At 57.2% G+C, this 13,720-nt stretch overlaps 5 protein-coding genes across 5 annotated transcripts; 4 read left to right on the forward strand and 1 right to left on the reverse strand.

The window, feature by feature from the left end:
• Positions 1-73: 73 nt before the first annotated feature.
• On the forward strand, positions 74-836 carry MYCTH_2311571 (uncharacterized protein). The gene has a single exon (XM_003666625.1). It carries the CDS (start codon positions 430-432, stop codon positions 766-768), a length of 339 nt encoding a protein of 112 aa, XP_003666673.1. The 5' UTR covers positions 74-429; the 3' UTR covers positions 769-836.
• Positions 837-2,302: 1,466 nt separating this feature from the next.
• MYCTH_85367 (stomatin-like protein) lies at positions 2,303-3,597 on the forward strand (the record flags this gene model as incomplete). Its single annotated transcript, XM_003666626.1, has 2 exons — positions 2,303-2,834; positions 2,912-3,597. Exons 1-2 carry the CDS (start codon positions 2,438-2,440, stop codon positions 3,595-3,597), a joined length of 1,083 nt encoding a protein of 360 aa, XP_003666674.1. The 5' UTR covers positions 2,303-2,437.
• Positions 3,598-4,941: 1,344 nt separating this feature from the next.
• Positions 4,942-7,012, reverse strand: MYCTH_2084467 (uncharacterized protein; the record flags this gene model as incomplete). The annotated part of the gene is made up of 2 exons (XM_003666627.1): positions 4,942-6,726; positions 6,788-7,012. 2 exons carry the CDS (start codon positions 7,010-7,012, stop codon positions 5,014-5,016), a joined length of 1,938 nt encoding a protein of 645 aa, XP_003666675.1. The 3' UTR covers positions 4,942-5,013.
• A 1,475-nt stretch (positions 7,013-8,487) lies between these two features.
• Positions 8,488-10,278, forward strand: MYCTH_2311577 (uncharacterized protein). The gene has a single exon (XM_003666628.1). The coding sequence runs from the start codon at positions 8,829-8,831 to the stop codon at positions 9,873-9,875; it is 1,047 nt and encodes a 348-aa protein (XP_003666676.1). The 5' UTR covers positions 8,488-8,828; the 3' UTR covers positions 9,876-10,278.
• Positions 10,279-11,016: 738 nt separating this feature from the next.
• Positions 11,017-12,143, forward strand: MYCTH_2311579 (uncharacterized protein). The gene has a single exon (XM_003666629.1). It carries the CDS (start codon positions 11,589-11,591, stop codon positions 11,754-11,756), a length of 168 nt encoding a protein of 55 aa, XP_003666677.1. The 5' UTR covers positions 11,017-11,588; the 3' UTR covers positions 11,757-12,143.
• Positions 12,144-13,720: the final 1,577 nt, after the last annotated feature.

Genomic DNA, 13,720 nt, shown 5'->3' on the forward strand with positions numbered 1-13,720 from the left:
GGTGATTATTTCTTCTCCTTCTCCTTCTTTTTCTTTTTCAAAGTTGAGAAGCATATCCTTTGCCTTGACCCTTTTTTTCCCCATTTTTCCCCGATTATGGCAGGAGCGGAAATTAAACAAGCGCAGGAGCATGCGCAAGCACACATGGAATCCGAAGAGCCTCGGGCTGCTTCTGGCCCCGAAGAGGGCAAACCTCTGCCCTCCGCAGACAACCGGTAAGAGCAGGGCCAGGGCCAAGAACAAGTCGTGGCGCCATCCAGACTCGAAAGTCAGCGGTCGTATCGAATCGTCGAGTTCTCGCCTGGCGACCCGACCAACCCTTTGAGCTTCTCGCGCGCCAAGAAGTGGTTCCTCACCTCCATCGTCACATTTTCCATCCTCTCCATCACCCTCACCTCGTCCGCCTATTCCTCGACGTCCGCCCCGGTCATGGCCGAGTTTGGTTCCGGCCCCGAGGTGGCCGCGCTGGGCGTCTCGCTCTTCGTGCTGGGCTTCGCCATCGGCCCGGCACTGTGGGCACCACTGTCGGAGCTGTACGTCCGCAAGATCCTCTTTGTCATCACGCACGGTGTCGTTGTTGCCTTTGTCGCCGCCACGGCCGGCTGCAACTCGACGGCCTCGCTGCTCGTCTTCCGTTCCCTCGCCGGCACCTTCGGCGCATCCACAATGACCAACTCGGGCGGTGTCGTTGCCGATCTCTTCCCTCTCCTCCGTGTGCCGCCTACAATTGAGGGTGCATTCGCCACAAAGGTGTGGCTGGGGCTATAAGTCCCCTCGTTAGTTGGTATGGAGATACCCCCGCAGGATCGAGCCCACGCCTATGAAGCGAAGTTTCATGCCTACTATGGGCCTCGACGAGAGATGCGCGAGGCATATTATACCATAGTCGGGGTATTCATATAGTGAAACTTGGAGAGTGCCTCAAAGTTTGCTGTAACGTACTGGCAAACGGATACTGCTCACTGATTGTAAAAAGCTGGTCGAGGCCCTTTTCGGAATCAGTGTTCTAACGGCGTCGCTGATGGTGCATCCTGGACCTTTCCTCTCTGGTCGCATCAAACTCACGGCATCAACGACTCTAAGACTACTCCACACCCAGGCCAGTTGTACTCTTGAAAAACGCAGCACTGGGTAGAAGCCCCTCCCCTTTGGGGCGCAATTGGCGACCGGCATGAAGTGATGAGTGTACTTCGTCCAGTACATTGAATTGCCGAGTCCCGATGTTCGGGCTTTCGGTTACCGGGCTAATCTGCCCAGGAGTTGGCCTTGCTTATCATTCTCATCCATGCTTCGCACAGCCACCATGTTCCCGCGAGGTGATCTTCTTGATGGCAGATTTCTAGAGCCGCATGCCTTCCGCTGCCCGCATTGTGCCTGTCGTTGGTTATCCCAAGTCCATTGCGTTCGTGAACCGTCTGGACTAACATGAAGTCTCTTAGAATGTCATTCAGACATGCTGCTGCGTCAAAATATTGCTCTGATGCTAATGAAGGAGCGAAGGTGTTGCGCGCACGCAGCTTCTATTAATTAGGGCGGGCAAAGCAGGCATAACACGATCACACATGGGCATGCACCGCGAATCCCTTCAGGGAGCGCAAAAAGTATGAAACATCCTGCGAGGAACCAGGCCGGGCGATGCTGCCCTGTGACCCAATAACCACGGGTCCGGACATGTCATAACTTCTAGTGTACTAGTAGATGCGGGAAAGGAGTGGAGAACTGCCATCGGCCGGACAAAGTCGATCGGAAGCACGGGATTGCGGCACCGCTTCAGCAGCTGGGGCCAGCACAGCCCCGAAGAGGTCACAGCAGTTCATTAGTCAACTGGCCATTCAGCACTTCTCAGCCAGCGAAGCAAACAATTTCGCTTGCAGCGGAATATGGCCTGAATTTTTCGGTAGCGACTGGGATGGCGAACATTCGGTCTGTTTTATAAGTAAGCAGCCAACAGCGAGTTCAGCTTCTCGAGTCTATCCCGTGTATACAGAATATGCGCATACTAGTCCGTAGCATATATAAACTGGAAAACACTATATATTCAGTGTTCCAAAGTAGGCAGTTAAAGCGGAGCACCAAGTACTATAGTCCAGACTTGGCATGGCCAACCGTATCTATCGTATTGGAGTGGGCCGGTGACCTGGCTGGATGGCTTGCCCAATAAGCTTGTCCCGCATCCCACACTGCCGCTGCGGGGAGCCTGGGCTTCCCCCACAGTGCAGGCACCCCCGGTTCTGACTGCCTGATTAGCCTTGCATCCTTCCACGTTGCGCCCCACCCAACAACCCCCCCCTTGCTAACCATTGCCCGTTGTTCACACTGCCGACAAAATAACATAAAACAAGACGCCGCTCCATCGGCCGTCTTCTTGTCATAACATCAATCTTCATCTCTGGGCATCGTGTATGATACTGATATCCACGTTCACAACAAATTCACAATGGCCTCAGTCTCGGACCATAGCGGCCCCAAGGGCAAGGCCCCAACCCCACCGACCACATCCGGCAATGGAGGTTTCCAGGCCCAGCAGCCCATGCGTGTCGAGCCTCCCAAGCCCGAGGATCTTCAGCGGAGCTATGCCAGCGTCGTCGACGAGGCGCACTTCCCGGGCTGGTACGGAGCCATGATCGACTGCCTCGGCGAGGTTATCGGCACCTTGGGCGCCATTCCCTGCTGCATCTGTTTCCCCAACCCCTTCAAGAGAGTCAATCAGGGCCACGTCGGCCTGGTCACCAAGTTCGGCCGCTTCTACAAGGCCGTCGATCCGGGCCTTGTCAAGATCAACCCGCTGAGCGAGCATCTCACCTCGGTCGACGTGAAGATCCAGATCGCCGAAGGTAACGTTTCGTTCCCCTCCATCGCTTGCTGTACTACTTCATCTCAGAGAGCCCGGTTCTGCTAACACGGCACACAGTGGGCCAGCAGACGTGCATGACCAAGGACAACGTCACGCTCAACCTGACCAGCGTGATCTACTACCATGTCGTCTCGCCCCACAAGGCCGCCTTCGGCATCTCCAACATCCGCCAGGCCCTGATTGAGCGGACCCAGACGACGCTGAGGCAAGTCGTGGGTTCTCGCATCCTGCAAGATATCATCGAACGGCGCGAGGAGGTCGCCCAGAGCATCGGCGAGATCATCGAGGACGTGGCCACCGGCTGGGGCGTGCAGGTCGAGAGCATGCTCATCAAGGACATCATCTTCAGCCAGGAGCTGCAGGAGTCGCTCTCCATGGCCGCCCAGAGCAAGCGGATCGGAGAGAGCAAGATCATTGCCGCCAAGGCCGAGGTTGAAGCAGCCAAGCTGATGCGCCAGGCCGCCGACATCCTGTCGTCCGCGCCGGCCATGCAGATTCGCTATCTCGAGGCCATGCAGGCCATGGCCAAGAGCGCCAACAGCAAGGTCATCTTCCTGCCCGCCGCCAACCAGACCATGCCCAGTACCGCCGCCTTCAACGCCGCCCTGTCCGGCAACAACAACAACAACAACATCAACGACCCCTTCGCCGAGGGCAGCAGCACTGCCGACCCCTCCGGCGCCGGCGCCGGCGACTCGGGCTTCCAGCAGGCGCTGCACGCCAGAATAATTGAGAACATCTGATAAGCGCATGTTCTCTCGCCGAATGTGGGTGTGGAGGGAAGAGGTTCAATAACCCTCCACCCTTCTCATTCCATTCCCTCTCGAAACGCAACCGCTGCTTCAGGATTATTCCCGACGCAATACTCTTAGGCCACCAGTCTGCTGGCCTGCCTATTCACTCGCAACACGTCATGTTTCACCTAATGACTTGACAGATCTGCTTTTTTCTTATTTTCTCTCACTCAAATATACCCCCCCCCCCAAAAAAAAACACCTCCCAGAAACCTCTTGGGTGGACATGATAATGCCTCGTTGTCCGCTTATTCCACAAGGAAGAACCGAGGTTTGGGCTGCTAAAAATTGTGTGCGCGAAGGATACCCTGTTGATGCGAAGTATGTCGGGAAACGAGAGGAGATGGGAAATACCACTTGCAGGAGGATTTGCTGTAAGCTTCACGTTCACGTTTTTGTAGTTGCCGCTTAGTTCACAAATGATACCACCTTCGTTTTGTCTCAGCACGAGTTTCTGCCTTGTCTACTAATGAACGAGCGGAGCGGTGTTGTGTACGTAACTGCGCACGACATTTGGAAAGCTTCCGAGCAATCAGGGCGGAAGAGTCCCTCATGGTTGCCCGCAGAGACCGCTTAAAGCTCGTCTATCGTGTCCATACCAAGTCAGTAGGCATCGCGACGCGTGATGCCGCCTCTCGAGCACCGGCTTCAAGACGAGAACGTAATTGGCATGAATGTAGGAAGAGGGATAGGTAGCATGAACGAGTCTCACGTTTGACTGATTGTAGCCATGAGGAGAGGAGAGAAGAAATGGGGACTGAAGTTGTCAATGCTGCACCAAGACACCAAGACAAGTTTGTGTTGCTCAATGCTAAGAAGGGAAGAAAAAAAATATCTAGGAGAAAAAAAAGAACAAAAAGCTCACCAACCAACTCCCCTCATGCGGGAAGCTGGTCGGCTACGAAAACCCCCCTCGTAGGGGGATTTTACTATAGCAAGTGTGGTTTTTAGCAAGTTTGAAAAGGAGCAAGTTGGTAGGCGGGTCGAACTGGCGACCTCTCTGACCGGCCGGAACCGGTTTGTGTTGCCCACCCCGAACGAGCGGAGCGGGGGCTCCTCCAACTCGGCGAAATCGCCTTACTGGAGGAGCCATTGGTGCCGTGACGGAGAATGGGTTATAAGGTGCCGTGCCGTGCCGTGTCGTGCTGTGCTGTGCTGTGCGAGGGGTGGGAGGGTCCCGGCACACGGGGTGAGGGTGCGGCGGCGGGAGAGATGGGACGGAATCTGATAAAGGTTGGCAAGGTGAGAGCACCGACGGAGACGCGCAATACAGGTGTGCCCGGGAATGTTGTTGCATGGCAGGGTATCAATTCATCTGCTTTGGTTGATCCACACACACACACACCTCCCCCTCTCTTTATTTCTTCAGTCATCAAACCCCTCAAAGCTGTCGTCATCATCCGCTGCGTCTGCTTTCTGGCCTCCAGCCGCCCCCGCCGTCGTCTGCCCGGCATTCCTCCTCCTCACTTCCGCAATCAGCTCCTCCAGCTTCTTCTGCTCCTCCTTCTCCTTCTCTGTCATCTGGGCCAGCCGCTGCGCCTCCCTCTTCCTCCTCTTCTTCTCCCGCCGCGCCGCCTTGGCGTCCTCATGCTCATGCTTCCCGCTCCAGGCCTCGTTCTTCTTCCTCTTCAGCGAGCCCGGGTCTTCGCCGTTGGCGCGCTGCGCCTCCCGCTCGGCCTTCTCCTTCTTCCACTGCTCCAGCTCCGCCAGCCGCTTCTTCTCGCGCGCCTTGTCCTTGAACGGGATGCTCTCCGTGTCGATGCCCAAGCCCAGCGACCGGTCGAGCCCCTTGACCTCGGGCATCTTGGGCAGCTCGAGCAGGCCGTACCCCTTGGCGAGGTCGACCCAGTCGAGCTCAGACACGCGGAAGATGGAGGTGGCCTGGTGCTCCATGTAGCTGCGCGCCCAGCTGACGAAGGCGCGCTGCGCCAGCTGAAAGATCTCGCGGTCGGCCTTCGCCTGGTCGCGGATCTTGGACGAGACGAGCTCGGCCTCGGCGTCGGTGACCGAGATGGAGGGCCTTGTGAGCGGGGTGATGGGGGTTTGGCGGACCTCGAGCAGCTGGACGTAGCCCTCTTCGTGGCCGGGCTGCAGCATGACGACGGCGAGACCACGGCGTCCGGCGCGTCCGGCGCGTCCGCAGCGGTGGATGAAGACCTTGGTGTCGGTCGGCGGGTCGTGCTGAACGACGAGATCGACTTGGGGAATGTCGAGACCGCGGGCGGCAATGTCGGTGGTCAGGAGGACGGTTGGGGAGGTGGCGTTGACGAACCGCTCATAGTTCTTTTCGCGAACCTGCGGTTCGAGTTTGCCGTGGAGGGAGATGATGGAAAAGCCGGGGGGGAGCACGCCGTGCAGAACACGGGCAAAGTACTTCACGGCGAAGCAGGTCGAAAAGAAGACGATGGAGCGAGCAGGGCGAGGCTCCAGCTTGTCTAATAGCTGGCACAATGCTGGAATCTTCTGGCTCGCAGGCGTGATGATGTAGGACATCTGTAATGACATGGGCGTCTTCCTCTCCTGGATCTCGCCGCCGTCTTTCAGGCTCTTGACTCGCACGGTAATCTTGTGCGGGTACAACAGACCTACGGTTATAAGCCTCTCTACAGCTTCACTGAGCGAGGCGCTGAACAACCCGGTACGGCGCTGCTTGGGGAGGTAGCCCAGGATCCGCGTGATCTCCGGGGAGAAGCCCAGGTCCAGCAGACGGTCGGCCTCGTCCATGACCAGGACCTCGAACGAAGACGCGGGTGCCTTAACATACGGGCTGGACAAGAGTTCTGCGAGACGGCCGGGTGTTCCGACGAGGAGGTTGGGCGATAGTCGGAGAAATGTGCTCAGATCCTCGGCAGCCTTGATTGTGCCACCAACCAGCAGCTGCGGAACGATGACCGGCTCGGTTGTAGCAGGTCGCTTTTCATCGCTTTTCGAGTACGACAAGAGGTCCGCAGATGGAGCATGGAATCTTATGAGAGACACGAGCACGTTGTAGATCTGGGATGCGAGCTCTCGAGTTGGCGAGATGATGATGCCCTGAACGTGGTGCCTCTTCGCTGGCTCTTCGGACCGGAGCAGCCGCTATCACGGGCCCACGTCAGCCCATTGCTCAGCATTTTCAGAAAATGGGGGATTTACGCACCTCAACTACCGGGATTAGGAATGCGAGCGTCTTCCCGCTGCCCGTGACGGCTTCTACCACGACGTCCTTGTTCCCGCGGAAGATCTCGAGGCATGATTTTTGCACCGGAGTGGGCTGTTCATAGCCCATTGACGAGAGGTAATCGAGGATCCATTGCGCAAGACTCGGCGTGAGGGCATCCCACGATCGGGGTGCCTTTTTAGGGCGAGCTTGTACTGGCGCCATCGTCGATATTGCTGAATCTTGGAAGTTTGACGGCTTGAATTCCAAAAAAGTTGCCAGGTACTCCCTTATCTTATCTTGACTTTTAGCGGATGCCCCGCTTCGCCTACCCACTCCAGCATGTGCACCCTTGTTCCTCACTACACTAATCCGTACTCCGTACCGTGTAGTAGACCACTGTCCCAAGGACGGAGTACGCACAGTACAGATTACTTCAAAAGCCGCTGGCGACTGGTAGGCGGTACCTTATCGCGTGTCTTGTTGGTCATTTGATAAATTATGAAGCTTAAATTCCTTTTCTTCATCAAGCGCTCGAGCAGACCAGGTACTGCATGACCCACGGTTCGTCTGTTTCACTGGGCCGAGGCAGCCCTGTGGGTTCCTGGGATTACACGTACTGTAATCCGTACGAGTACCACACCGCGTAAGGTAAGGTAGGTATGTACGGACGTAATTATGTCATACTCCGTTGTTAATCCGTACATACATACGGGATTGGATGCAGCGTTGGATCGGAAGTTTGTTGGCCCCGCGACCCCGACAACCCGGCCAAAAAAACGCCACCTCCTACAGAATGCTTACGCAGTACGGACATACTGTGTAGAGGAGACGCGCGAGCCATATATGTCCTGAAGGTTGCTCCGAACCCGGGGCGCGATACCAAACAGAGACCATGCGATAACAACAATTTGGTTTGCTGCGCCTCTTGACACTCGTTGCATTGGATCCGGCGATGAGGTAGAAGAAGGTCCGGAACCGGATCACGCAAAAGCCACCACCTAGGGGGGGGGGCTAGAAGATGGAGAACAACTGGCAAGGTGGTGTTAAGGACGAAGTAGCACGTAGTCCATACACGAATGGGAATCGAGTCGCGTGGTCTCTTGTGGCTGCGATCTGCGTCAGTAGGTGGAGTGTGGTGGTTCTTCGAGAAGTCCAACGCAATCCAATCTTTGGCAAACTATTCAATCGAAACCGAGCTCTCCTAAACTGTCCTGTCTGTTCAACCTTCAAAGCGGTCATTTCTAAGGACCTCTTTTTTGTTTTTTTTTTTTTTTTCCAAACTATCCAGAGTACCCGAAAAAAATTTCCTTGGATGAAAGGGATCTAGTTCTTTTTGGGCTCCCTCGCATCGAACGTATCGCGCATTGTGTCACATGCGACTTGCCCGGGCTGGCGCTTGGCCGCGAGTCCGAAGTTTGCTGCAGTTGGTCGCCCGCCGCAACCGAAATTTCTTCGCACAGCCATCCCACGAGGCCGGCTCATCCGCGCGCGACAACCCGACCGCGCTGTCTCCCGTCCGGACACCAATAAAGGAAATTCTGCCAACGGCGCAGCCGAAGCTACCGCCGTCGCCCAGGAACTCCGGGATTCGAGCGAGTCGATCCAGCCATGCAGTGGAGTATTTCAACTCCGCTGCATCATCTTCAGCACACTGGATCCTCTCGCCCCGAGCAGTTCGGCCTTTTTTCAGTACCACCTATCCGTGTTTAGAGCGCTGAGCTGTCCCTTAGCAGGAGGAGCGCGGGACTCGAGACGAGACAAGCATAACAAGTCGCCCGCCCGCTCGCCACTGCACTTTTACGACATCCGACGTGTTTTAGCGGGCGCCATCTCGCTCCCCGCGCTACCGCCGTTTCCTTACAACATGTCTACACGCGGGACACGAAACGTGCCCGGAACGCCACGAGTTATCTCCCCGAGCCCGACGCGATCCGACGTCGACAGCAGCGGGCACGATGCATCTTCCTACAGTGGTCCGGTGACGCGGTCAGCAGCGCGGAGGCGGCAAGCGTCGACCCGTGAGACTGCGCCCTCCGACATGGACGAAGACGACAGCCCGGACCTCTCCAGGGCCCGCAGCCGGAGCCGCAGCCCGGTCGACAGCAGAAGGCTTCGCAGGCTCGCGACGAGAAAATCCGCAACCGTCCCTAACGGGACCAAGGCGACGGCGGCGGCAACCACGGCGGCAAGCAACGGTCACCCGCCCCAACCGGCCGACGCGAACGGCCACCTCTCCCCGGCGTCGGCTACGGCAACGGCAACAAGCTCACCTTCCTACTACGGCTGGAGCTGGCGCGACTTCAGCCGCAGCCCGAGCCCGCTCGGGCTCATCCCGATCCACCGGCGCTGGCGGGCCTTTGTGCACAAGCACGAGGTGCCGCGCAAGGCGCTGCACGTGTCGATCGGCTTCTTCGTCGTGTGGCTGTACCTCTCGGGCACGCAGACGCTGGACGTGTGTCCCTACCTGATGGGCGCGCTGGTGCCCATCGCGGCCGTCGACGTGCTGCGCCACCACCACGCGCCCTTCAACCGGCTCTACGTGCGCGTGCTGGGCGCGCTCATGCGCGAGAGCGAGTACGCCGGCTACAACGGCGTCATCTTCTACCTGCTCGGCGCCTGGGCCGTGCTCTACTGGTTCCCCAAGGACGTCGGCGTCATGGGCACCCTGCTGCTGAGCTGGTGCGACACGGCCGCCAGCACCTTCGGCCGGCTCTACGGCCGGTACACGCCGCGCATCCGCAGGGGCAAGTCGCTCGCCGGCTCGCTCGCCGCCTTCGTCGTCGGCGTGTGCACCTCGGCCTTCTTCTGGGGCTGGCTGGCCCCGACCAAGGGCCCGCTCCCCGGCGACGAGAACTTTATGTTCACGGGCGCCCTGAGCCTGCCGCGGGCGCTGGCGGATGCCGTTGGTCTGGAGCCGGCGAAGGCCACCATCACGGGCGGGCTCGCGCTGGGTGTCATGAGCGTGTGGTCAGGGCTGGTGGCGGCGACCAGCGAGGCGTTGGATGTGTTTGGATGGGACGACAACCTGACGATACCCGTTCTGAGCGGCCTGGGCATCTGGGGGTTCCTGAAGATCTTTGGTTGAAAGCGTCATGTTGCAAACAAGCGGCCAACCGATCTGGGCTGCTGCTCTAATTAAGGGCTGGGGCATGGCTCGGCAAATTGTACGGATTATATGTCTATCGTGCGCACGGGCGGCGTTTGGATAATACTGGAAGTTGCCAAGCTGGGGCTCGTGTGCGTGCACGTGGTGATGCAAGTGTCATCCGTATACAAAGATCTCAAGCACTCTCATCTCGAATCTCCTTTCTCAAAAAAAAAAAAAAAATCAATTGCGTCCCATTCTTGCTGCTCACTTTCGCGATATCCTCCTCAGCAGACCAAAACGTGCACTGTCTCATCAACATTCAGTACATAACGGATTACAAGTACCGCCCACACCGCGTTGGGACAGCATGGCAGGGCAGTGTTCTTCGATGGCCAGCTTCTTCGATTGCCAGCTTGGTCGTCAGCGTAGACGACCAGCACTGTGCCATGATATACCGGATAAGCAACCTATAGTGCGGGATAGGAATCGAAGGGAGCGTCCGTTGGCTCTGCAGCTGCCACGCAGCGATGGATGTCTTGCATCTGCCTCCCAATCGCCGGGGATCACCGCTGAAAAGGGAAATGGGGACTTGGAAAAAGGCCCATGGCATTGATTCCATTGGACAGGGTTGCCGAGACCGAAAAGAATAAAGTGGGGCATGGTTTTCGCTCTTTCCCGTTGCGAGTTGGGTGAACAACAGCAGCAAGAGGAAAAAGTATTCCTTCGTTCACGCAGGCCGTCGTACAGTAGCTCCTTCGCAACTACCAGAAATGCACTACCTGGGATGGCTGGCTTCGGCAGGATTTGTGCCTCCTTCGAATTCGGAATTTATTACGCAACAATCTCTCGTCCTACAAACCCGCTCCTCTCACCGCATCAACCATGTGTTTCAATCCGAAGAGCGACATGCCGTCAAACGCTAGCCGCACTCCCATATCCAGACAAGCAACACCGGTCTCCGGCACAGAAACGCCGACCTCGGTAAGAAAATGGCCGAAAAATAGCCCGCGTTCGACGAGGACTCCTGTGGATGCCCGTGCATGGGCTTAAATACATTCCGTACAAGTACAACAACAAGAACATCTCTTCGCCGCAATGTTCAAGATGCAGATGCCACGCCCTTGAACGACACGGCCTTGGGCACTCTGAATTCCAAGCCGACCGGACCAGGAAAGGCAGGGTTTCCGCCACGCCGGAGTGCATCGCGGTCACCTGTATGCTTCATGTACGGCTCCCGCTCTCGACCTCTCAGAAGGCACCGTCGAGCCCCGGCTGTGGCGTTTTCGTCCTATGAGATCGTGCCCAGTCATCAATTGGCAGCACAAGTCTGGTTTGACTGCATCTCCTAATTCCACTCGAGCCCTGATGTTACATTCCGCCGTCCCACACACATCATTCGCCTCTGCTCTGCCAGTTCATTCTCGAAACCCGTCGGCCAACATCGACGGGAGATGGGAATTTGCGGACAGCCTGCAATACTACCAGCGTGCAGGAGTTCGGCGCGGCTTTGATGCGTTGTCTCGCTGCTGTCCCGGCCCTTGCATCCCATCCTCTTTGGCTGAAATCATAGGCTTGGACTCTCCGTCAAGGATGGCAAGATGGACCGTTCGGCGTGGCCCTTCACTGCCCTACTCCTCTGGGCAACAGCCTCTCTTCCCGCCTGCTGGAGTTATCCCGTCGAGTTCGTTTCCTGCCGACCTCTCTGACGCAATGGGCGCTTTCTGCACGCTCGGCACCCCTTGGCGTACGAAACGGAGGGGACCCAAGAGCCGGCAGTTCCTTGTCAGCCATGGAGAGGGCCTTGTTGACGGGCCAAACGCTAGCTTCCACCTCGGCGGGCCCCCAAGCTTCCGGTTCTATCCATCAGTGGCCCAATGACCGCCGGCTGATGGAGCCAGTCGGAGAGACTCTAGCTGGATCGACAAAGGCATCTGGCCCCTTACCTTCGCCCGTCCGCTCGTCATCCCCCTTCCCCGCCTCGACCCCCCCGTTGCCCTTCGTCATTCCATTCCATGCAAAAGTATTCAACCTGCTAAGATAACGTAGGATGCATACAGGGTGTATAAGCAAAGGAGGAAAGACTGCTTGCTGTTGGGCGGGCATCGGCACCTGCCTGGCCATGATCGTCTTCCACAACAGGCATCCCCTTCCAACCTAACTTGTACGGAGCGTCGGTGGGATGAGCAACACACGAGTGGCCAAAAAGTACGAGCAATGCTAGCTTCCCCGGCAAACCGGTCACATTGTTCTTGCCGGAACACCGGGACGGTTGCGGACGGGATTCACTCGGCCGGATTGTCTTCGGTGCTTGGCCCACTTCGGTGGATCTCCACGTTTTTGTGTCATCCCCTTCCTTGACGTACATGACCTGACGCTGCTACACAGACTATCCTTGGGCGACTCGCATTATCGAAACGGCCAAGATGCCTCTGTTTTCGGCTCACCGGTCGGTCGGGGCCAGCAGATGTACGGACCTAGCTCTCGGAAAGTCCAGGGCGCCTCAACGGCTGCTGGCGCTTCCAAGTCCCGAAACCGTTTCTGCATCCTATCTGGGCGGGGGCGGAACAAGGACGCAGGGTTCTAAACGTGCATATCCCGAGTGGGCCGCTAACAATCGCCAACCGAAGCAGACACCATGAAGACGTGCGGTGCAGTGAGCCCGCAAGTCACTCTACATGTGCTCTGGGGCATGCGTATCAAACGCGCCTCGCGCCTCACGCCTCGCCCGTGGGTCCAGGCCCGTGGATGGATGTATGTATGTACTTGATATGCTTAACATAGGATGCTGGGCTTGTCTGAACGCCAGACGTCCTTCGTATACCTGGCTACCACGGCTTTGCTGGAGCTACCGCTTGTTCTCCGAGCAAAAGAAAAAAAAAAAGCTCCCCGGCATTGATCTCCATTTGCCTTGGCCAATCGAATCATCTGTCGTGCCCTTTAGGAACGCCGCAGTCTTACTCTGTGTGCTTCGAGTGTGGTTTATTAGGGAACGCACAGGCCAAGGAATGTCAACCGGTACGGAGTAATCCGTAGAGGAGTGCTGAGTGTGCTGTGTTGTCAAGACCCCTCCAGAAAAAAAAAAAATACTGTAATTATCCCACCTGCAGCATTTTGGACAACACATTGCCCGACCTGACGCATCTCTGCCTAACCAGACTTCGCAACCTCTGTTTGACGTCGCCGCCTCTCCTGCCGAGCCAACGAAAAGGCAGCCCTAAGAAACCGGATCCCACGCCAACGATATTCTTCATTGGAATTCTGCCTAGCGTCAACACGGCTTGCTGCTTCTGTTCTCTGAACCCCCAGTTCGCCTATCCGCGGACCCCCCCCCCCCCCTTTTTCCCGCCGTTTCGGCCTACTCTGTAGTTTCCGGAGAGAAGAACCCCTCTCCATGGATCGGCCCCATCTTTGCCTTCCATCCCTCGACTGGTCGGTGGGCGTTAGGTTCACGCCTCCCCGGACGCCCCGGCCCCCCCTTTGGATCTTGGCCGTTGATGAGCCTCCTGTCCCTAGTTTCCACCTCGCTCTTGCCCCAATATTCAAGGTGCCTTTCTGTGAACTTTTGGGTCTAGAACGAAGGAGCCAACCGGAATTTCTCGTTCGAGACAGGATCCTCAGTTCCGTTTCTCTCCCTTCCATTCTATGGGGCTGGCTCCACCAACGCAAACGGTGATGATAGTCAAGCCGAGTGTACATGCACCCCGTCCTGTTACTCCTCTGTCTGGTCTGATCAATGGAAACACGTCTTCGGACCAATCCCAGACTCCCCGCTCGGCCAACTGCTCGAGATCACCCCATCTATTGTCCCGTCCTCCCCTGCCCCTGGTTAGTGCTTGGCCGCT

Source organism: Thermothelomyces thermophilus, chromosome 7 (assembly GCF_000226095.1).
Source record: "Thermothelomyces thermophilus ATCC 42464 chromosome 7, complete sequence".
Taxonomy (NCBI): domain Eukaryota; kingdom Fungi; phylum Ascomycota; class Sordariomycetes; order Sordariales; family Chaetomiaceae; genus Thermothelomyces; species Thermothelomyces thermophilus.